The 23960-nt window shown below is 41.2% G+C and overlaps 2 protein-coding genes and 1 long non-coding RNA gene across 8 annotated transcripts in view; 1 reads left to right on the top strand and 2 right to left on the bottom strand.

Annotated features, from left to right (window-relative positions):
* Positions 1-240: 240 nt before the first annotated feature.
* Positions 241-15384, bottom strand: cdan1 (codanin 1). Of its 2 annotated transcripts, none has more exons than XM_028001494.1 (28): positions 15218-15384; positions 14165-14853; positions 13884-14084; positions 12669-12859; positions 12338-12454; positions 12153-12231; positions 11896-12016; positions 11460-11569; positions 11267-11356; positions 10621-10696; positions 10303-10508; positions 9919-10051; positions 9692-9835; positions 9369-9535; positions 8559-8640; positions 7785-7874; positions 7637-7691; positions 7159-7295; positions 6955-7058; positions 6459-6608; positions 5842-5905; positions 5614-5692; positions 5170-5390; positions 4285-4392; positions 4140-4203; positions 3839-4041; positions 1165-1272; positions 241-1029 (listed from the first exon to the last, which is right to left on the bottom strand). In XM_028001494.1, the coding sequence occupies exons 1-28, from the start codon at positions 15293-15295 to the stop codon at positions 907-909; spliced, it is 3990 nt and encodes a 1329-aa protein (XP_027857295.1). In that variant the 5' UTR covers positions 15296-15384; the 3' UTR covers positions 241-906. The 2 variants fall into 2 exon arrangements, with proteins under 2 accessions (XP_027857295.1, XP_027857296.1); XM_028001495.1 differs by having other exon boundaries at positions 1165-1269.
* LOC114134730 (uncharacterized) lies at positions 15247-19215 on the top strand. Its single transcript, XR_003593449.1, has 2 exons — positions 15247-15384; positions 17498-19215. It is a non-coding gene; the product is annotated as an uncharacterized LOC114134730 (long non-coding RNA).
* Positions 18833-23960, bottom strand: part of ttbk2a (tau tubulin kinase 2a) — a 23710-nt gene continuing 18582 nt past the window's right edge. For all 5 annotated transcript variants that reach the window (XM_028001496.1, XM_028001500.1, XM_028001498.1 and 2 more), the window contains 2 exons: positions 22765-23654; positions 18833-21793 (listed from right to left, as the gene is read on the bottom strand). In XM_028001496.1, coding sequence (XP_027857297.1) covers positions 21322-21793; positions 22765-23654 — 1362 coding nt within the window. In that variant the 3' untranslated portion in view covers positions 18833-21321. The remainder of the gene's footprint in view (positions 21794-22764; positions 23655-23960) is intronic.

The raw sequence follows: 23960 nt of genomic DNA, 5'->3' as shown, positions 1-23960 counted from the left end.
TGCATGGGTGATGAATGATGGATGGATAGATGACAGAAATTGATGGATGATTTCATAGATGGATAGATTAAAGCCAGAAAACGCCAATATTTCCTCATAACCCATTTTCCTTTTCCCCCTATCTCTAAAATGCTTAAATCAAATCCCTTACTACTCCAGTCTATGTATAAGCTCCGCAGTAATGAAACTATTTTTTATTCCCGACCCGATTGAAAACAAAAGGAAAGCATAGACGCCAAATTACAGCTGCTGCACACGGGAATACATCTTTATTAATATTTTCATTCTGTGCCAACATTAAACCTTTCAGTTTAAAAGATTCTCGGAATACATCGCTGTTCAACATGAACAATAGCAATCACAAACGCGGGTAGATGCATTCATGAAATTAACTCATAACCACTATTCATGTGGTCAAAGGCAATACGTGAAAGTGCTAAGCTACTTACTGTCTCAAATTGCATTTACATTTAAAAACCTGTAATATTTGTACTTTTCAGCCTCACCTGACATCGTTCAAATTTCCTGTTTTTAAGACAATCACCTAAATTGCAAAAATCTTTTGTATAATAAAATAATTATCTTTGTTTACCATTACTATTCTTGGTTTAGTATTAGTCCCAAAGACATAAAAGTCTGATTAAGCTTAATCTCATGGTGTCCTTCTAAAATTTGAAATGAAAAATTACGTGTTTCATCAATTCTGGCGTTAACTCACATGGATTTCTGTTTGCTACTTGAATCTTTGCATATAATTTCATGACTTCATAAGTTGACATGTTAAAAGGCTAAAGTGGAAACAAACGAAAAAATCACAGTCTTGGAGAAAACGTGCACAGACTTGACATAAGACACTGTGGTGAAAGCATACAAGTTGTTTGTGGAATATACTGCGTATTATTGTTGTCAGGTTGCTCCCTCTATTGTCTGGTGCGAAACCTGCAGCATGTCTAAGCGCGACTGCATCTCGGCCAGAGGCAGTGAGAGCTTTATGCACTGCGACTGCAGCTGGAAGTTCTCAATCAGCTTCTGAAAAGAAGCAGGAGAGAGAGAAGTGATGAAGAAATGCGTAAATTGGTCAAAAAGGTCAAAATCAACAGGAAAGAAAGACTTCCAAAGGAATCTTTGATTTAAAAAAAAAAAAAAAGAACAATGGACTCTCACCGCTGGCAAGGTCAGGTCTGCTAGCTTCCTCCAATACGATTCGACTTCTTCCTCATTCAATACTCCTTTGTCGACCAGCTTCCTAACGAGGAACAGGTAGTTCTTCTTCTAAAAAGACAAGCGAAATGTATCACGATGCGTTCGCCGCTTCCAATCGACAACCGCCAAAAAAATGCAACTTGTATGATAAATCACACAAATTACTGGAACATGCTGGAGACTCTGTGATAGAGTTCGGGACACAGGGATTAGATGCATATTACATGGATTTATAATGAAAATTTGACAACGATCCAATGTTTAATTAAAGTACCTTTATTCATTAGAGGAAAAAAAGTCCCATGTTATAAAATAAGCTTCTGGTTTTAAATGTACATTTATAAGGTAGACATATGCAAAGGGAATAGAGTAGATCACTATATACATCCATTGAGTTTTCAATAGGATTCAGAACTAGAGACCAAGATTTTTTATGGAAGAACATTGATTGTGTATCAAGTAAAACCATTTCCGTGTTGACATAGCTTTATACACTGCCTGGCCCAAAAAAAAGTCGCCACCTGGATTTAACTAAGCAAATAGGTACAAGCCTCCTATTGGATAAGTACTGCATAGGCGATTATCTTTCAGCTGGCAACAAGTTATTTAACCCCAGCTGATGCAATGAGTAACTCCTCATTTCTTAAACAACCATGGCAAAAGACACATCCTGTTGTCGTGGAAAAGACGTTAGTCTTGGGTCAAATCATTGGCATGCATCAAGCAGAGAAAACATCTAAGAAGATTGCAGAAACTACTAGAATTGGGTTAAGAACTGTCCAACGCATCATTAAAAACTGGAAGGATGGTGGAGAACCATCGTCTTCCAGGAAGAAATGTGGTCGGAAAAAAATCCTGAATGATCGTGATCGGCGATTACTTAAACGTTTGGTCAAATCAAATCGAAGAAAAACAACAGCAGAACTCAGGAGTATGTTTAATTGTGAACGCAAAAGCATTTCCACACACACAATGCGAAGGGAACTCAAGGGGTTGGGATTGAACAGCTGTGTAGCCGTAAGAAAACCTCTAATCAGTAAGGCTAACCAGAAAAAAAGGCTTCAGTTTGCTAGGGAGCATAAAGATTGGACTCTGGAGGAATGGAAGAGGGTCATGTGGTCTGATGAGTCCAGATTTACCCTGTTTCAGAGTGATGGGCGCATCAGGGTAAGAAGAGAGGCAGGTGAAGTGATGCACCCATCATGCCTAGTGCCTACTGTACAAGCCTGTGGGGGCAGTGCTATGATCTGGGGTTGCTGCAGTTGGTCAGGTCTAGGTTCAACAACATTATGTGCCCAAAGAATGAGGTCAGCTGACTACCTGAATATACTGAATGACCAGGTTATTCCATCAATGGATTTTGTCTTCCCAAATGGAACGGGCATATTCCAAGATGACAATGCCAGGATTCATCGGGCTCACATTGTGAAAGAGTGGTTCAGGGAGCATGAGACATCTTTTTCACACATGGATTGGCCACCACAGAGTCCAGACCTTAACCCCATTGAGAATCTTTGGGATGTGCTGGAGAAGGCTTTGCGCAGTGGTCAGACTCTCCCATCATCAATACAAGATCTTGGTGAAAGATTAATGCAACACTGGACGGAAATAAATCTTGTGACACTGCAGAAGCTTATTGAAACAATGCCACAGCGAATGCGGGCTGTAATCAAAGCTAAAGGCGGTCCAACAAAATATTAGAGAGTGTGACCATTTTTTGGTGGCGACTTTTTTTTTGGCCAGGCAGTGTATTTTGGATCAATCCCCTGACCCAGTCACAAATCCATTTCAGGTTTATGATAATGACCTAGACTAGGGGGCCTAAGGAATAGAATCATGGGTTCTCCCCTATATGTAATTGTTGGTATGGGATGATTATCCACAGGTTCAGTGTTTTTTTTGGGTCAAGTCAAACCCACCTGGAGTATTTGTTGCTAAAAAGCTCAATGTTAGTCTTATCTGACCAATTCACATAGTTACAATAGAAGTCTCAAGCCAGCTCTTTAAGTTGTTTAGTTATTTTTCTGAGGCTCACAAAATTGCAAGAAAGTAACTGGGGATGAACCAGATTTGTGGAGGTGAGCACATTTCGTTTTGATATCCGACCTGAGTTTCTTTCATTTTTCCATGACGTCACACCAGGAAGCAGTGAGTATGAGGTGCTGCCCTAAGATACATCCACAACCGTCATCATCTGGCCTTTCACAAATCGTCTGAAGGCACAATAATCGGCTTATGTGAACTTGCATACTTCTCATATACGAGTATTCTCATTATTCTGTCATTTGTCAAATAGAAATAATTTTGGCAAACCTACCTGACCTATTTTATCTGACCACACTGAGAATACGTTGTGGATATTCAGTTGATGGATGGGAATCAACTGGACCTTCTGAGAGTTACATATCTATTTAAAAGAATATGGTCGAATGTATGTATAGAGGACACACTCAGCCTCTTGAAAAGGTTTCATTGATTAAACCTGAGCAAAACACTCTGAAGTTATAAGAACTCTCTAAAGGTAGTATAAATATTTTAACAGAACCAAATGTTACACTCTGAAACAGCTTTAATAAAAAACTTTTTTTTTTAAAAAGCTATGAGAACGCAGTGTATGAATCAGTGTTTAACATACCTCTGTGTCGCTGGCCTTCAGCACAGCGGCCACCGTGAGCGGGGTGAAGAGCTGATGGAGCGGGGCAGAGGAGCAGCAGCTTCTCTCCCACAGCTCAGCGAGCTGCTCCAGAACATCTGACACCGAGGGCTCTGACCCGGCGCCGGGATCCGCAGCAACCCCGCCACACCGTGACGAAGAACGCACCGGCAGCTCTCCAGACACTAAGCGCACACGAACAGCAGTAAACGCAGAGATATGTTAAGCAGTGCAGATTATGCCTCCATGATACGGGCCGTGGCTACTGCTTCAAATCTCTCACCCAGTTTGCAGGCGAGCAGCACGGTACTGTTCTGAAGCATTTGCTCCGACAAAGCCGTTAGGAACTGAATTGGGAAAAAAAATAAAAAAAGATGAGGTCTTTGTACAGCATGGCTGCTTTGGTTACATATTTGTTTCTCCTCTACCTTTCTGCACTCTAATGTGTTCCCAACTCTTTGAAGCAGTTTTTTGAGTTGCGGGCCGGTCGGCAGCTCCTCGTCCGTTCTGGGTCCCACCGCGATGCTCAGCAACTCCTGGATCAGGAACAAACTCCGGTTGACTGCCAGATCCTCATTTTTACATCGGAGTCAAACAAACCGCTCACACAACGGTCTTTATAAGAGAAAGAGGTCAAATTTTCAAGATTTAAAGCAAGTAATCAATCAGTGATTTTAGGGCTGCAGCTCGCAATTATTTTAGTTATCAATTAATTGATTGATCTACCGATTATTCTGGTGATTAATCAGATAAAAAAAGTGTCACTTTCTGTAAATATTCTGTCTATTTTTAATGCAATATTAAAAATACATTGAAAAATGCAAATAATTAAGCTCCTTTTTTAAATATGAAGATAAAAAATGTAAACTAATTGGTCACATAATAGGAAACTTTATTTTAATTTTTTTTTACATAATTTGAACTGGTTGAGGTTAAAACTACTGCACTTAAGCAGTTTTGGGTAAAACGTATTTACAACGTTTTTTGTTTTTTTTTATCTTGGATGCAAAATGTATACATTTTTGTACAATTTTGGCTTAACTACTGCTTTGCACATGTTCTTTCAGCAATTTTCTTTTTTTGAATCAGTATACTCCAGATAATGATTAACTGATTACTAAATTAGTTTGACAATTTTCGTTGCGATTAATTGCTACGGCTCCAAGTTTTCAAATTCAAAATGACTTGATCCGCCACGTGAAATCCCAACAAAACACAAAGTTTGTTGTCGAAAGGAACAATTTCACATCGTGGGCTGTAAATACTTTTGAAAGGCAGCTGAGGAGCATCATGCAGAAAGACAAAAGACATGCCTTAATCTCAATGAGGACGTCTGAGGGGAGGGAAGCGTTGTGTTTACAAAGCGGAGGGCAGGACATCGCTCTCTCTTGTTTCTTCCTGGGAGTATTCATCTGGCCCTGCCTGACCAGTTCAACCACAGCGCTGTCCGCATCCACAGAGTCCGGAGCCACTGGACTGCCCAGAGCCTTTTTCACGCGGTCATACCTGCTCTTCCACTCACGCCTGATCAGTGCTTTGAAAAGAAAAAAATAAAATAAAATGAGGGCAGGGTTGGATTTTAATTAGGAAATCCAACCAGTTTTAAGTCAAGAATTTGAGTTGATGTAAAATAGATGCCCAGAGATTTTCACTCATTTTAAAAAAAAAAAAACATTTTATAAACGTGGATGTGGACAAAGATATGAGGAATGCTACAATCTGAAGCAATTTGCACTGAATTTTAACAGAGCCGTTACCTGTAATGTTGGCAGAAAGCCAGCTGCAGGCTTTCTCGGCAGCCAGGCGTTGGGTGATGTTTTCAGACGTAGTCAGGACCTGTCAGTGTTGGGATGTTCACAAACGTTGAAAATTGCCACAACAAATGGCCATCCATCCATGTAAATGAAAACATGCTGTATGCTATTTCACTTTTTCCATTTTCAAAATTTGGAGAAAACAAAAAAAAAAATCATTTCAGCAATTACCGGTGGCGTGGTTGCGACAGGGAGGAGTATACGTATGGCATCAGGGCTCTTCTCATTGCAAAATCTGTATTTAAAAAAACCAAAACAAAATGGAAACGCATCACCACAAATACAAGATGCCAGCGATGTGACATATAATAATGCAGTTGAGCTCCAGAGTCCTGTTTTTGCAACAGTTGGTGGCGTGGAAATGAAAAGGTGAAATGAAACAAAGCTCAGCTGATAGTTGCATCCTTTAACTGAAGCGAATTGCTTCCAGAGTAGTTGCAAAGGATAAAAATATTCTCACTATGTCGGACAGAAAAAAAGAGAACAGAAACTGTATATTTCCTTAACACTGCTTAAAAGATAAGATGGTAACTAGTCAGGCTGCCAAGAGGATGACACAACACTGAAGGAGCTACAGGAGTTTCTAGCCGGTACTGGTTGAGATCTACCAATAACAAAAACAAAATATTAACAATTACTCAATAAAAACACAGTTTAAAGCTGTGCAGACTTAGTTTTATAGTTTACATTACAAAAACCTGCCACTTTAACAAGAGTTTTGACACTAATTACAGAAAGCCGATCAAGCATCAGCATCCAACCCCACACAGTAAAACACGCTGTTGCACCTGGTGGCTTTTGCAAGTGCTTCCAAGCCAACATCACACAGCTGAGCACATATGGAGTCGTTGAGCTTCGAAGAATTTGCGTTTGACGACTGCAGTCCGTCTCGTAGCATCTTCTCTCCTCTTTCAACCAACTCTTGCACTAATGTAGCCCTGTGAAACATTAGCAAAATACAGGAAAAAGAAGAATTTTTATTATTTTTTAAAATCTATAGTTAAAACAGGGAACACATTTAAAACCAAGGGCAGCTTGTAAGTGCCGGTGATGTTAGACCAGGATGTTAGTCCTTTAGCCTCTTAGGTAGGCAACGAACCGCATTCGCGGGTCGATTAATCACTAAATTCAGTCGTTCCCGATTCGAAATGATGATGTGCCGCAGGATGTGTCCGAGCAAAATAAAGGATTGTCAAAGTTAAACTGAATCTGGCGTCGAATGACTTCAGTGATATTGAACATCTATCGGACCACATCTCCCCTTCCCCTTGGAGCAATACTAACTTTATATGCTTGACAGCGTTGGATCCGACCCTCTCGGCCACAAACTCCACTGTGCGGCGCAGCGACGGAGGCTGATTGTGGAAGAAGGCCTGCTCCAGGTCCACCTGTCACAACCAGGCATTTTGTTCAAACACTCGGAAGCAATTCCATGCATTTTTTTTTTTTCATACGTGCATGCACAGAATCTCCTTGCCAGTGATTCACCTGCAGTTTCTGCTGCGATCGGTTGGCGGTCGGCGTGCCCTTGAGCTCAGCAGAAGTGGGGGTAATCTTGCGGATAATTCCTCCGCTCCTGGCCGTGCTGCCCGACACGAAAGCTGCTAGGAGCTTACGAAACTCACCTGAACAGGCGGAAACAGGGCAGAACATTAATCCACTCCTGTAACGTTGGGATGTTACGCTCCCTTGGCTCACATCAAGACCAAATTCAACTACAAATTCCTCTTTAGTCTATGAAAAGTTGCTGCTGTGAAATATAAAGTAGCTTGTGAAAAAGGAGAGGAGCTTTTCCATATTATGTCATAACTTAGAACTGAAGGAAAAAGAAAACCTGCAGCCTCTGGTTGATTTCACTGAATTTTACTTAAGGGGTATCACAGTGAAAGGGGTTGAATACAAATAGCTTATTTGCATGAATGCTCTACTAAGAGTCTTTAAGAGTGACTTGTACAAATGCACTTACCAAGAAATGGACAACATGTATAAAGAAGTTGCTGATCGACCAGCGGAATGCAGTCCTGTGGAATAAAATTAAAAGTAACCATTTACATACCAGTGTGAACTTTTTTTGTTGTTGTTTTGGATAAAAGCTGAATTAAATTTCTCCTCACAAGTCCAGCAGAATCTGTAGCACTGCCCTCGTCCTTGACTAGTGCAGTAAACTCACTGGTGAAGAAAATGTCCTCAGGAATCACTGGGATCTAAACAAGTTAGAGGCGAAGGTTTGACTGTGTTATTCAGCAGAAAAACAAAGAGAAAAAGAGGTTTTGCAAAAAGAATTGCCAAAAAAGAAAGTTTCCAATAAACTTGTGTAGAGAAAGGATATATTCTTTTCAACCATTAATAACTCCAGAGCCACATGTGCTAAGACTAGTGTAAGGAATATATAAATATGTTATTAATAAAGTAACATTTTAGTCTTTTAAATGCAAAGTGTGCGTGTTTTTGATGTAAGACTCCACTGAAAAAAATGCATTCACTCCTGATTTGATTTTTAAATCTAAAAACAGGAATAAAATTGTTTTTATTTCATTTATAAAAAAATATATAAATATATATATATATATATATATATATATATATATATATATATATATATATATATATATATATATCCTTTAGTCAGTTTAGTTAAAGTAAGCTAATCTGTTTCATGTAGCATTTTTTTGGCTCTCATGGCTATAAAGGCTGCCAACCCCTGTTTCAGGCAAACTGATAGAGAATAAGTCTGAGCATACCGACATATTTACCTGCACCGTTTTCCCTTTGCACAGTTATCTAAATCTGGAGCACACCTAAACCAAATTTCATGCTGTTCCAGGTTACGTGGAAACCTTTCGGAATCACAAATGTGCTCTTTTGTGGTGAAGCATGCTGCAGCTCACCTGGAAGAGCCATCCCAACACCGACACCAGCAGCAGCTTGTTTAGGTAACACATTTCTCCATGTCGGTTCAGCTGCAGCCGCCTACAAGTGGAAAAAAAAAAAAAAAAAAAGATTCAAGTTTTCATTTTACATTTTTTTCCAAACTCATTTTTTTATTTTATAGATTTTCATAACATTAGGCATAATCATATGTCATGAAGCAACACATATCAGTGCTGATGTTCCAGTACCAGTTCAGCAGTGAGGTGAAGGACTATTTCACAGCTTATTTTTGGCATCTGGAACCACTGAGAACATCTGTATGTCAAAATCTGACACATTTATAGCAGTAAAATCCAGAGTGGATTATCCTTAATTAGATTCAGTGTGTTTAAGTTAAAGCTTGTGATTTGTGACGTTTTTATTAGGAGCGAAGCGGAATGTCAAGTGACGACTGCCATCTAAATCGGGCCCAGTTTACGAGTCACAAGTCCCTTTTAACAAGCCTGATGTAAGGTTAGGTAACAAATATTCGCCCCTTTTTTTTAAATTAATGATTAAAAAAGATATGTGGGTTCTGTTACAAACTGGAAAACCAATACAACCACTTATGATGCCATTTTGATATAAAGAAACTCACTATTTTCAGAAATTCTGATTATTTTTCCGCAAATATTGAAAAAAGGAGTAAAACTCAAATGTATATTTAAAAAAAATAAAATCACTGTAGATCCGTACTTTAACAGTCAAAAAACTTTAACAGACCATTTTTATTGAGGGTATCCTTTTAATTGGTCTATAAAACCACCTTAAAATGAGGAGAATCAGACCTGTACAGCAGAAGCAATGTCCCCAGAGCCACCCTGTAGCAGAGAAGCAAAGGTCCGAAGAAGTCCAACATGGAGAGGAACTCCACCAGCCAGGGCACGGTCAAAATGGTGCGCCGCCTCCTCACGCTGTTACTCAAGACGGCACAAACGTCCAGCACCTGAACACTCTGTGGAGGGAAAACATGTTCATTTTTCCTGAAATCCATAGCAACAGAAAACAAAATGTAAACATTTGAGTTAAAACTACCTAACGAAGGAAAACAAAAAAAAAGTCTCATTAATGTTGGCTTTTAATTGAAAATTACAGGCATGATTTTTATGACCTTGCTGCGTAGGGCTACAGATGCTTCCTGTATTTCTCTGGAGGGTCTCTCTGACGTTTGGTACGGGAGAAAGGAGATGAACCCCAGGAACTTTGCCAGAAGACGAGCGAGGAGCAGCACAGAGGAAAACCGCTGCTTCTCATCCTGAAAAGAGAGCCAAGTACAGAGTGGAAACATTCTGCAAAAAGCTACTACGTGTTTGTACAGAAAGCTCATAAATGGAATACCTGTTGCTCCATATCGCCATCCTCTTCCTCCTCTCCCTCCCCAACGGACGCAGAAGGACGCAGGATGGACACCTCATCCAGATGGAGGAGCTGCTGGCACAGGCTATCCTGCAGGTGCTGGTTCATCTGGCAGCTGAGAGCCAAGACAGGCAATTAGGAAAAAAAAACCTTGCAAATTTAGAAAAAAAAAACAAAAAACATTATTTCATTATCTTAGTCAAATTTTTTTACGTTTATTTAATATTTGATCTGTAAAGTATTGTAATTTCTCATACGTGTTTTTTTTTTTTTTTTATTCATTCATCCATTATTCCATACAGGCCTAATCCTCTTGGAGTTGCCTTTTAATGTGAAATTAAGAGACGGTGGTGTTTGCTTCCTCACCAGCTGGCTGTCTGTATGAAGTCCCTGAAGAACTCCTGGTGACCAGGAAAGGACGGAGGAGGACAGGGGCCGACAACTCTGTGAGGCTGAATGAGACGCTCCTCCAAACGCTTGAGACGACCCAGGCTATCAGCTCCCAGCATGCCCAGCAGGTCAGCGTCGGTTGTATCTACTGACAGCGTGCTCGTACGGGGGCCTTTACACATCTGTGACAGGGCCAGATTTAAGAGCTTAGTGCTGTTGTAGAAAGTAAGCTAGAAAAAAGATGAGGTGGAAGACAACTAAAAATTTTGAAGTTTTAATGAGGCACTGGTCTACCTGAACAAGCTGTTTCAAAAACAGACGGGCAAAGTGAGAGTGATTTCCGGCAGAAGTCAGTTGGCTCATCATTCCTCTGAAGAAGAAGAAGAGACATCGTTACCATGGAATGCGATTTTTAAAGCCTGATTAGTAGTGGCGGTCCATTTACGGCACGATTGTGGACTAAACTCAAGTCCTGGTACAGGTATCTGCTACACGGTCTGATTTTCTGCGAGTTGTGCAGATAAATTTAAAATATAACAGCTTTTTTCATGTGTATGGCTTACAAAATTGTATTAAAGGCTAGCCACAATTTGGTGAAGTATGTTCTGAGCCGAATCATCAACGAGTCTAATCAAGACCAAGAGTAAGCATGCTATAGTCGTTAGCTTAGCACTTAGAAAGAGAGATACAAGTGTATTCAGAATATCATTAGTGTGCAAAGTTTAGTTGGATGTTATAACGATGAAATGCAGAGTGTTATTTTATTGGATTTTAAATCTACTGAGTTTTGACATATATAGAAGCTATTTGTCTACATTTGTAAATACCTTACTGGTAACAGAAAAAAAAACCAGAAAAAAAAAACAGATGAAGACATTCCTAATAATTAGATTTGATTCACTGAAAGATCATAAACAACCCAACAATTGACTGCACTTGCCTGATTTTGGTTCCAAGTGCGGCATCAAAGTTCCAGCCCGGCTCCTTGTGAAGGTCCTCCCATTCTCGAAGCACTTCATAAAAAATATCTCTGAGAGGAAAGAAAAAATGCTGTTGGATCTACAGAGTCTGGACATTTTAAATTGAGCTTACAAATTTATTTTTATTTTTTTTTTTAAAAAGCTGGGATGTACCTCTGTTTCTTAAAGGTGTGGAAAGCCTTGTCGCTCCCGAAATTGGAACGATTGTCAGTAGCAGGCTGGAACGGGACTGAGTGGATAAAAGTTGACACTGAAGGAGAGAGCTGGAATAGACACATAAAGTATGACATCATTAAAATCTTCAGCTTTGAGATATGCTCGTTGGACATATTTCACTCTAAAACCATTCCTCAAAACAATTTTATTTTCTTTCAATATTTTTTACAATAGCCTTGTATTAGGCTTGGAAATCTGCTTGTCTTAAGCACAGAATCCCAACACTTTATAAATACGGTCCTGAATGGAAAATATATTTATACAACAGAAAGAGTCCCGTTCGTATTTTTTTATGCATGGGTGCAACAGCGCCGAATCTTGAGGATACAATTTAATATGACCACACCCAGCAGCTGTTCAGTACATGCCCTACCTTGGCTGTGCTTCTGCTCTGAGCCTGAGAGAGGCGGTCTTTAAGATCTGGAGAGAAAGAGGCGACCCGTTCGTTCTCTGCCAGTAGGCGTAAGGTGCATTTGTCCAAATGAGCGACCAACCTGTGGAAATTAAATGGAAAAAAAACCCAAACATTTAAAAGCTCCGTATTTAGACGTGAATCAGACTAGATAGATATGCTTGATATAAAGGCTAAAGTAGATAATAACACATTGAAAGACAAAAACAAACACTCACTGAAATTGATTTTCCAAAACTTTCACCGCAAAGTACACACAATTGTGCACTTGTCTCAGGTAGCATCTTTCCAAGACATCTTAAAAAAAAAAAAAACAACAAAGAAACAATTTTAGTAATTGTTTAATAATTTTTCAAAGATTCAACATTTGGTTCATCTCTGTGTCAATAGGTCTAGTTCTCACCTGAATTTACCGAACACAAACTCAACTGATCTTCATCGTTATGTGTGTGAAGAGACCGGGATGTTAACAACTGCACCACAAAGAAAAGCTCCAGGAAAAGGTTTGGCACCAGGTTTTCTGTGAGGACATAAAAAAAAAAACATTTAAAAACTTCCATTTGTTTTATTTTTCATAACAGAATTCTTAACATTTGTCAACTTACTTTAATTCCTTTTAATCAGGTAAGCTACATTTCCTTTGAAAACACTTAATAATAAATAATGCGGAAAATTTTTTCCAGCAGGACCAATTCGAATGCTTAGGTCGTTACCACCATCCTGTGGTCATTTACCTGAAATGCAGGTGCAGTACAGCTCAGCCAAGACATCTAGGTCTGAGGAGAAGGTGACTTTGGATGGTTCAGGACATGTCATCTGGGGGTCGGGGGTCACTTTGGATTCTGCCCCAGTTCCTGTCTTGGTAGGAGTACAGGGATCCAGAGAGGAGGGAGGGAGAGAGGCGGCCTGCTGGGCAAGCTTTGTCCTACAAACAGAAACATTTTAACAAAATGGCATTTAACGAGTCATAACTAATAAATACAATGGCTACAACTTGAACTTCTTCAGGTTTTGTCATGTTGCAACCACAAATCTTTTATTCTTTTAAGATTCTATGTTATAGACTAATGAAATGGATGTGGATGGAAAAAGATGCAAGTTTCTCTTAACATCTAATCAAAAAAAAATGTAAGAAAATGTGCAGCGCATTTGTTTTCTATAAGTTAAATCCGGTGGGGAAAAAAGTCAGACTTCACCAAATATTCTGCAAGGACTTCACAAGTTTGTGTTGACATCATAAAAAATGTCAGATGAAACATCTGATCATCTTTTCCAAGCTTTCTGGTTTTTGGTTTTCTTCTATTTTCATGGCAGATTAAAAGCACGTCGTCTACACATTGACTTACGCTCTAAGGTACGCCTTGGTGAAAACAAGTCTGCTTTTAATTACTGTAATAAAAGTTTACTAAATGTAGAAAGTGTTTTCAAATGAAGACTGAACTATATCCCGTTTTTATTGACAGAAATTTTTTTTTTTTTCCAAATAATAAGCAAACTGGATTCCTTTCATTTAACCAGCAAAAAAATGTGCAAAACCCATTTGAAGTTTTGCACCTATGATTCCGTTCCTACAAAAAAAAAAAATAATAATCTGAATTTTTAAAATTAAAACAGTTCATGTTCAGTTTAGTTCATTTTTGGTGATTTTAGTTTTAAAACATTATTTTTGTTTTAGGCCCACAAGTATTTTTGAATTGATAAAAATGCTTAGACAAACCTTCAGAGTTGGATGGATGGATACAAAAGCAGCAAAATGTGGTTGAATAAATATGCATATAAAATACCAATAAAAACAGAAGTCTGCAGTTATAATAAGACAAACTAGGAAAATGTTCACATGGTGTGCCAACTTTTGAAGTACTACTACAATAGGATGGTCAGTCAAAGTAACAAAACACACCTACTTTATCTTTTGCATTTGAAAACCACTACTACACTCGTGAGCTTACTTTTCCCTTTTGAGTAATTCTCTCTCCTCTTTGAGGCTCATAGGACTCCCTACTGCTGTCAATCCCTCAAGCGGCTCCACTCCCAGTGAAGGGCTGGAAGCCGTCTGGAGAGGTGTGGAGGTGAAACACGTCTTTGGTTTAGAGTGAGGCCGGTCTGCGCTGACCGGCGTCGGGTTTATTCTTCTGGATGGCTTGGACGTCCTGGAAAGGTACCAGAAGCTATGAGACACATTCAAACCTCAATGATGGTTTTAAGTTTTCGGGAGAAGCGTTTAACTCACCCGGAGGAAACGGGAGACGACCCGACTGGAGGGAAGTCTTCCAAGTTGTTGAAGTTGAGATGAGCTGGCGTTGAAGGTGAAACCTGCTCGCTCATCCTGCCATGCCCGCCGCCTCTTGCTGATCGCCTCCCACCAGCCTCATCGCGCTGAGGGCCTCCAGGCCCGCCTCCGTGTCTTGTTTTCCCTCCGACCGGTGTGCTGCCAGCACTCTTCTTGCGCCCTTTGTGTGGCTGGGAGCTGGTGCTGCTCTGCAGCTCCGGTGGAGAAACCATGTAGTCACTGAGGCAAACTTTCTGGGCATGCTTGCGCTCAGAGCCCGATGGCCTTGAGGCAGGACTCCACCCTGTAGACCAGGGAGGGCTGCTGAAGGCACTGATTCCACTTAGTCCTGACTGACCAACAGCATCCGACTCATTTCCAGGTGACGCAGAGGTAGCGGGAGAGAACAGCTGCACGCGACTGGCACTGCGAGATCCAAGTCCACTCCCTGCAGACCTGCATGATGTTTTGTCAGAGAAGCTTTGAGTCTGTGCGGGGGGTCTGGGGCGGCTGGGGGTCTTGGCTGGTGTTGCAGGACCATTAGTCAGGGCGTCGCCGCTCTGCTCTCGCAGGAAATTTAAGAGGAAAGGGACAAACTCTTGTTTCTGAACGGCCAGCTGAGGTTCGCCGAACGACAGCGTTTCACCCTCCTGTTGACGAGAGACAAAGAGGAAACTAACTGTAAACAACTTTACCTGACCTAGCTCGCGATACCCCAGCTAACATTTGTTTACCTGCCTGCTTGCCCCTATTCACAAGTAAATACAGCAATACCGAGAGGAGCGGGAAGGGTTCGCTTCGTTTTTACTGTGAAGAGTTTCTCTGAAGCAAATGGAGGAAGAGAACATCTTGGCTGGCTTATCCGCACCACAGCTATAGAGACTAGCTAGCTCCGCAGCTAAAAGTTTTGTTTACAATAACTTGCGGGCTGTGACATCTCGTACGGCGCCCCATGTTAGGACATAAGCGAAGCCAGCGTTGCTACGATACAGGTATGAACTGTTTCAGACCTACCTGGGCGCTTTTCAGCCAGTCAACAACCTTATCCACGTCCACGTTCCGCAACAAAACAGATTCCAAAAGAGCCGCCATTCTGGGCTGCGCGGCTGAGGGACACAAGAAGGAGGCGGGGTCGTCGTGCGCGCAGGCGTACTGTCAAAGTGGAGGCTCGACAGACGAGAGTAAGCGCTGCACTGGGTTTGTTGTGATACGTGAGTAGGGCCGCCATGTTGTGATAGGCAAGTTTATATTTGAGAGGAATAACTGAACTAAAACAAGATTTTGCGAATAAAAGAAATACAGAAGTTTCGTTACATTATTCCAGATTAATTTTTATTCTCTATTTTAGATAGTGTTAGTTAATAATTTATTTGAATAATATTTTTAAAAATATTTCTTAATTTGAAATTTGGTATTATTAATGATACCATCGAGGCTTTCATTATTTACATAAGTATATTCGTTTGCATATTTGTTTGTTTACAAAAATATTACTAAAAATATGGCGACAACGCTGACGTATGATCCGTGTCTTCGTGTACCGTCTAGACTTCTATGTCTATGCTTTAGGCCCTAATATGCTAAACAAAGCTCGATTGGGGCTTCCGTAGTTTCTAGGTAGCAACAGAAGAACTGCACGTAAGACTGCAAAACCCTAAAAATAACAAAAATAGAAGTCAAACATGATTATTTTACGAAAGAATAGAAACGAAAAATATTTGGAAAAGTTTACTTTATTTTTTATACATTTTCTTTTTCAGAATGAAATACCAAACGTTTACATTCGTTTTTTTAAAAAAAAAAACCAACAACCTGGTTTTTAGTTTTAAACTTTTTAAAAATGTATTATTGGCCCATCCCGGGCCTGGTTCTGATCAGGGTCGCGCAATTCTCGCTTGTTGTACTGCTGCAAAACAAAGGTCCAATTCAATCTGTTTCCTTATACTGCTCAGTCGAATTTCACAGTCTATTGATCCAGATTGTGGTGTATTATATATTTGCATGGAACTGTTTAACTGTGTGTGAATGTGAATCTGACTGCATTGGGTTGAACTATAACAGGATGAACTGGACTGGACAGTTTAATGTGATTGCATATGTTAAGATTGTTGTGTAAAGTGTTTTGAGATTTCTTTAACTTATAGGTGATTAAAAAACAAAACACAAAACTACCACTGTAATTTAACATAGGGTCCAATGGTTTACTGTAAGGGTTTTAATTTACATTTTACACAGTATGAGCAGAGTTGTATAAATTATTTCTTCATGTAGCGCCAAGAATCCTAAACAAGAATGTGTCAAACAGATCTGTCTGCATGCGGAATGAGTATTTTATTCATAACCAGTTTATAAAAATAAAATACAAAATAATTCTAAAATAAAAACAAAATTAAAGAAACACTGTACAAGGCATTTATATGATACAAATAAAATATCAAACATAAATAATTACAGGTATATACAATGCAAAACTCCCACTTGTTACATTCCTTCATTGAAGCTGTACAGTGACATTTCCAAAACAACGACATATGCTACAGCAAAAAATATAAAAAATTGTTTTTTTAAATCCATGATTTTTGAATTTAAAATAAAGTTCAGGCTAATGTCACAATAAATAAATTCAAGTCAAGCATTTCTAAGTCATTGACAAGTATTCTAATGTTGTGGCATGAACAGTGTTTTTATTTTATCTCACTTTTTGAAGAAGAAAACGAAAAGCAGAACAGATCAGTTTGTTCTTTTGGTCTGTGTGTAGAAGGAACCACTAACACCAAACAAAATGGCACCTTTCAACCTGCGAGTCACTTTCAAAAGGGAACAAAGGAAATCTAACTTGGACAGAAACACTTAACACTACAACTACACACACCACTTCTATGCATTAATAATAAAAACCATGAAGAAATCTGATTATCATAGAAAACCAGCAGCATTGTTTAGCATCTGTTCCTTCCTCTCATTGAAGCATATGTTATTGTTTTTTTTTACAACACTTTTGGTTTTTTTTCAATTTAAATATGACTTTGAATATCTTACAGGTATTTATTAAAAGTCTGCGTAATGAATTTTAAAAGCTGAGGGTACGTCGATGTTTGCGAGTCGACACGGGACAGTTCACATATTGGATGTAAAAAATAATAAAAAATAAATAAATAAAAATCACTACAAACACACGCCACGGAGATTGACCAGCTCCCCCCCAAGTTTTTCTTATTTAATTTGTGTAATACAGGTACATTTCAGGGTCACAAAAGTTTTCTTTTTTCCCCTTTTTCTTTTCCTGGATCTCAGAGGAACGGTAGCACGTACGGACAGGAGAGAAGAAAGGAATACTCAGTTTTTGCTCTAGTGATGAAACGATCTCCAGCACAGACAAGGCTCAGTCATCCCTCGCTGTATATACAGAGGGGCAAGGAAGAGGCATTAAGGCTGTTCTGACTGAACGCTGTCCGCCTTCGGGATGAGTCATCAGAGCTGCTCGGTGAGACTAATCTGCACGAGTCGAAAGAAGCAGGACCACTTCACATCTGCGAACGAGCTGCATATCAGCTCGAGCCATCAAAATATTTGGCAATATTACTATTGTCTTTGTCCTTATGTATAGCAGCATCCCATTACACAGGATCTCATGCGACTACAATCTCCTCCATTTTGTGCATCAGATTAGTGGAATGCACTACTAAAAACAGCATCATGTACAGTGCCTTGCAAAAATATGCATACTGTTTGTCAGATGCTTAGAGCGACAGTCACATTGGATCTTATTTAGCAGCATCAGAATAAATATCAAAACATGATATTTGAATACAAATGCAGGCCAAATAAAATCACATAAAATCCAAATGTAATGCACTATATGATGACATCTACCATTGTAGCACAATTCCCATGGTGAATCATGATGGTGCGGATACTTTTTTTTAGCAGGACATTGACCGTGGGTTAATAAAACTAAATCCAGAGCAGCCCAGAAGGGAAAACAAGGATTAGGTTGCAAAAGACTGGACACTACAATGGACTATTTAAATCTAATCATATTCATGGTAGAATGACCTAGTCAATGTCCAGCCCTAAGCTCAATTGAGAATTTGTAGTAAGGCTTAAAAGTGTATGTTCAGTCACTCCAATTCTCGGACGGCTACGTGTTACTTCTACTTGAGTAAAAATATTTTTGAAGAAGTGCTGCTCTTACTCGAGTACAACTTTTGGAGATGTGCTCGTATTTTTCCAAGACACTGTAAGCAGCAACATAGACCCAAATCAGGACAAGAAGCACAAAGACACAGGGTCTAAGGAATTAAGTCTGTTGACTTACTCAGGTAATGATGTTCTCATTGGGTTAAAAGAATACCACTTGATGGAATGCGCTGTGCGACTCTTTTGCTCAGCAGCTGGTATATGTGTCTGCGTTTTCTCGGCATGCAAAGAGTAGCAATTGAAGGAGGCTGAAGTTAGCAGTATCGTCCAAGCAGAGGGTCTGGAGAAGGAGGCGTAGCGAGGAGATAAGATAAAGCTGATAAAACAGCAGCCAGGAATGGTCTTCAGTGCAGGATACATGGAGGTTTAAAGCATTGTTTTGTTTTGTGAAATGCATGTCTATATGGCCTCGATTTTTTGTATTATCAGAGGGTTTTTTTTTTGTTTTTTGAGGTTGCTTTTGTTCAAAGCCAAAGACAGCAACACATAGATATACATCAACCCTGAAACCTAAAAACTGTCCCTCCCCCCAATAGTAAGAGCTACTTTGTCCAAAAACTACAAAATGCCCGTTTTGCTACCTTGGTCATAGAAATGAAGATTAATGTACAGGTTTAACTTTTTAAGTGCTGGCACAAGTCTTCTTGGCCTTTTATTCCCAAATTACAAAAAACGATAGTAAATCTTTAAGCTGCCCAAAGTGCCAAGGCACATGCTGAGAGAAACGTCTGTGTCCATGCATTACTCACCAGTAATACACCTTATGCTGTTCAGCCTACGTCAACCATGACCACTTGAAAAAAAAAAAAAAACATGATCCACTAATTCCTGTCCTAAAGATCCTAAGTTAACCTCACAGCATCACAGTAGGCACAAAACGGTGCGTGATGTCACGCACTTTACACGGCTGATTGTATAGAGGGCCACTGAGCAATCCCTCCGATTAAACACTTAAAACTAATGTGACGGTCACACGTCTGGGGAAGGAGGTTTGAAGAAGCTTTACAATAAATACTTCAATAAAAACAATTTTAGACAAAGTATAGCTTAACTTAGTAAAAAAAACATACTATAATACCCTGTGTACAGCCTCCAAAAGCAGAACCGAGGCAAATTCTTCATTGAGTTGGAATCAGCTATGCTGTAATTCCCAAGTGCATAAAAAAAAGCGAAGGATTATACTGCTACTAACACCTAATCAGGCATAACGTTATAACCACCTGCCTGGTAGTGGGTTGGTATCAGCTGCCAAACAGTTCTGACCCATCAAGGTTTGGACTCCACCAAACCCCCAGAAAGTGTGGTAGGGTATCCAGCATCCTCCTAGGTCCCGTAAGTTGCAACAATGTTTCAGCACATCCAAAAATGGCTTGATTCCAGTGAGATCTGGAGGAGTTAGATGCTAAGTCAAAACCTAACAGCATTCCTGAAACAATTTTGTTCCGACGTAGGGCACGTTGTCCTGTTAAAAGAGGCCAAACCCGCTGGGGATCATCACTTCCACGAAAGGATGTTCAGCATGGTCTACAATAATACAACAGCCGCCTGGTGAAAGGGACGAAACCCAACGAAACATCAAAAGCATTACACTTCTTCTCCTGGGCTACCTTCTTCTAACATGGTTTCCTAGTCGCACGTGTTTCTAAGCAGCAGCAGTTCTTGCCTGAATGGCACCCTGTGCTAAACTCCAACCAATTAAAATGGAGGAAGTTTGAGATTCTAGGACACAATAAAATCCCGTGAAGTTCTCCACAAACCACCTTACTCAGTCTCCCTCTGCAGCAAGCAAGGGTTGCCTACTCCCCATTTACTGCACATTAAGGCAGTAGAGAAACTTATTCAGCACAGAAGTTTTTTGTTGTTGTTTTTTAAATCTGGTGGCATCCAGTTTTTTTTTATGCCATCTTGAGCAACTGCTTAAATCGCACATATTCCCCAGATTACACACGTTCTCCATTTGATCTAAAAGAAAAGGTGGTTAATCAGAACGGCCAAGTCATTTCATTGCTTTGGGTCAGTTCAGATGTTCACCTGGCCATTGTTGTGCAGCAGTGAAGAGGATCAGCGTCATGCTGAGGAGGGTGGTGCATGCAGCCGCATGTGCAGCAAACTGTGATGCGCTGCGTGTTGTGACACTTTTCTACTAGAAATGGCACTATTTTCTTATGCAATCGAGCTGTAGTATTTCATTTGTTTGGTCGGTCCACAGATCCACCCAGATTCGTTAGCTTATACCAATCAACTTCGCCGACCCACTATTGCTCCCTCTTTGGACCACTTTCAATTGATGCCAACCACTGCAGACAAGGATCGACCTAAAAGACAAGCAGCTTTAGAGATACGGACCCAGAACAACTTGGCTCTAGTCACACTCACACAAATCCTCATAGTTTTTCAGCTTTGAGGAGAAAATATTCACCATCTCCCTACTACTATCCTACTCAGTCAGAGTTGCCCCATCTCCTGTGGGTGGTTATGTTATGCCTGATTGGTGTATGTCAATGTACAGGATAGGTCAAAGTTACAGGCTCAACTTAGCTATTGTTCTATATTATACTACTGCCTGCAGCATGATAAAGACACAGCTTTAGTGAAACGAGTATCCGGATGCAGCCTTTTTTTTCTTCTTGCTAGTTATACCTGCAAGGCTCAATTTGAAAGATGAAATTGAAATGAAAGCTGATATTTAAGTTACCAAGTAGTCAAAACATCTGAAAGGTCAGACAAACCCTGTGTGCAAACACGGGAGGAGGGGAATGCTTGGAAGAGAAGGAGGTCTGGAACTAATAATACAGAAGGGGAACTGGGTATTTTACTGACTGAACAGGAAGACTCAGGCTTATTGTCCGACTGACGTCTATCCTATCATCACTGGAATCTTCACCTCCTTTTCTACGGCGTTACAATCTGGTGTGAAATTATCTGCTCAGCTTGCTGGAGCACTTGCCCTCTCGGCTGCAGCCCTTCCCCCGGGACAGGTGGAGTGGGCTCGTGCGCGCCTGCCGACTGCAACACGTCTCCTGGTGGTGGAGGTAGAAGCGACGCGGAGGCGGCGACCCCGAGAAGCTGGGCGGCGAGTGGCTCCGGCCCAGGCAGCCCCCGCCCCCTCCGCCGCGGTGCTCGTGGCGGGACGGCGAGGAGCTGACGGAGCGCTGCAGCGAGGAGGAGCTGCGCGGCGAGGCGCTGGAGCTGCGGTGGTGGTGATAGTGGTGGTGGTGGTGGTGATGCGGGGAGCTGGTCAGGCTGCACACGCCCGTCCTGGAGGCCCCTTGCTGCGCCGGGGAGCGGTGGTGGAGGGGGGAGCCGCGGGAGCCGTGCATCAGCTGAGCGATGCATGAGAGGAGGTCCGAGTCGCCGGTGCTGCCGGCCCGGATGCGGTAGCGCCTGAGTCTACACGGGAAGATAAAGACGAGGAAGGACATATATGCATATAATAAAATGATATATTTGATCAATTATTCTGACAATCAATTAATTGGATAAAAAAAATGGTGCATTCTACAGATTTTTCATTGAACTACTTAAGCCTCTTTTATTCAATAATAGAAATACATTAAAGAATGCACTTAAGCAAACATTCCAGCTCATTGCAGAAAATAAAACAGCAGCATTTCTTCAGTGAATGCTTGAACATTTGTAGCAAAGGATGTATCTGGAGCTAAAGCACGTGAGAAACTCAGCCATTTCTGCTTGACTTATAATCAGTGCAGTGTAGAGCTGATCTATTGATTATTTTTCTTGAGTAAACAATTCGTAATTGGACATTAAAATGTGTTTAAGACTAGATTTGTTTTTTGAAGAATTTGGTGAATTCTGGGTAAAACATATTTACATACAAAGGCTTTTTTAAAAATCTTAATTGCAAAATGTAAAAATTTGGGCTAATTACTGCCTGGGTGTAGTTTCTGTTGTTTTAAAATGTTCATCAGAATTTAAAGTTTATTGATCTTTGGGAATGTGTTCTTGCATTTTTATGCCATTCCATTATATTACTTGAAAATGGTTTCAAAAACAACAATATAGTAGTTTATTGCGATAATTTTTGAGACAAGTGATCCGTCTAGCAAAATTTGGTATTGTTAACGATCAATCGATTACTATAATAGTTGACGATTATTTCAATAATGGGTTAATCACAATTAATACAATTAATCAGCCACATTATAATTTACCCTACCACATTATATTTTATTTAGGAGTACTTGAGTAAAGGGGGCTCAATAAAACTGCATACTGTACTTCTCTTTGCAACTGTAAAAAACAACAACAAAAAAGTTTCCTCCCGCTTCACAATAAAACAATATAATTTTTTTCGCAAGGCAGTGTACATTGGGCCATTGAAATCTGAAAGCGCGCGTTACCTGCCCTCCACTGGGGCGCGACAAGGTGGCTTCCCTGGGGGCGGGCGTGGCAGGAACTGGGCGGTCAGCTGCTCTGCGGAGGCGGCCGAGTGAACGGGACGAGGGATCCTGCTCTTCCGAGAGAGGGGGCTGGAGGAGGAGGACAAGGACAGACCCTCGTCCCCCTGGCGGTCAGAGCGAGAGCCGACGAGGGAGTCCTCGTCCTGAGAGCGGTCGGAGGCGGACGACAGCGGGTCCCTGACGAGGGAGGCTACAGCGGCGCCGCGGCGGTCAGAGAGGGACGGGGAGGCGGTGGGAGAGGGGACGGGGCCATGGTGGCTGGCTTTTTTCTGGAAAAGTTTCTCCTTGGCAGACCCCGGAGGGGGGAGCTCGAGCAGGCTGGAGGGCTCAAGCACAGGGATGCGACTTTGCCTGCGGCTGGGGTCCTTGTGGGGGGCAGCAGACGAGGAGCAGGAGGGGGTAAGAGTCACGTTGCCCCTGTTTTCCTCCCTAGTCTGTGCCTCCATTGCACATGGGGCCGGGGCGGCGTCATTGTCGGGGTCTTTGTGTTTCGAGAGCTCTCCGGCGGCTTGGGCATTACAAGGCGGAGAGACGCAGCCATTTGGAAAAAGGGGTCTGCGAGGAGAGAACTGAGGAGGCGAGTGGGGGGAGCGAGGCGAAGACGCGCGGCTTGGCACGGGGCTTTGAGCTCTGGCGTGAGCATCCCCATTTGCCACCGTTTCAGCCAGCGGGTCCGTCGGCGTTCCCGGATGGGTGGGCGCGTGTTCCTGCTGGGAGTTGATCTGCTGAATCTCACCTTCAGCATCAGCATGCCTCTCCAGCAGGAGGCACTGTGGAGCGCTGTCTGATCCCGACTGCCAGGACAGACCTGAAGGACGCTGAGCTGTCAGCTGGATGGGGAAGGGAGGTGGACGAGAGAAGAGGGGGGAAGGGAAAAAGCAAAAACAGGTGTTATTCAACCAAACGTAACGCTAAAAATGGGAATAAATTGCTTATAATATAAAAAGGTCTGTTGCTGGTAGACCACAACATGTGGAGTTGTGCTGTAGATCCGCAGCAAGAGCCAGATGCAGATGTGTTGAACGGAGAGGAATTTGATATTAATAAAAGAAAATGATAAACAAATGGTGATTAGTTGAGCAACGGCATGCAAAACCATAGCTACCCATTAATCAGACCGAAACACACGAGCGCTA

Source organism: Xiphophorus couchianus, chromosome 19 (assembly GCF_001444195.1).
Source record: "Xiphophorus couchianus chromosome 19, X_couchianus-1.0, whole genome shotgun sequence".
Classification (NCBI taxonomy): Eukaryota; Metazoa; Chordata; class Actinopteri; order Cyprinodontiformes; family Poeciliidae; genus Xiphophorus; species Xiphophorus couchianus.
This window is presented reverse-complemented; position numbering and strand designations above follow the sequence as displayed.

Bases quoted from the DNA above. Each gene is read 5' to 3' on its own strand.
- cdan1 (XM_028001494.1), bottom strand. From the start codon at position 15,295: ATGGCGGCTCTTTTGGAATCTGTTTTGTTGCGGAACGTGGACGTGGAT. The intron at 10,509-10,620 runs GTAGACCAGTGC...GCCCTGTCACAG, and splicing joins TTTTGAAACAGCTTGTTCAG to ATGTGTAAAGGCCCCCGTAC. The intron at 7,875-8,558 runs GTGAGCTGCAGC...TAACTTGTTTAG, and splicing joins TGTTGGGATGGCTCTTCCAG to ATCCCAGTGATTCCTGAGGA.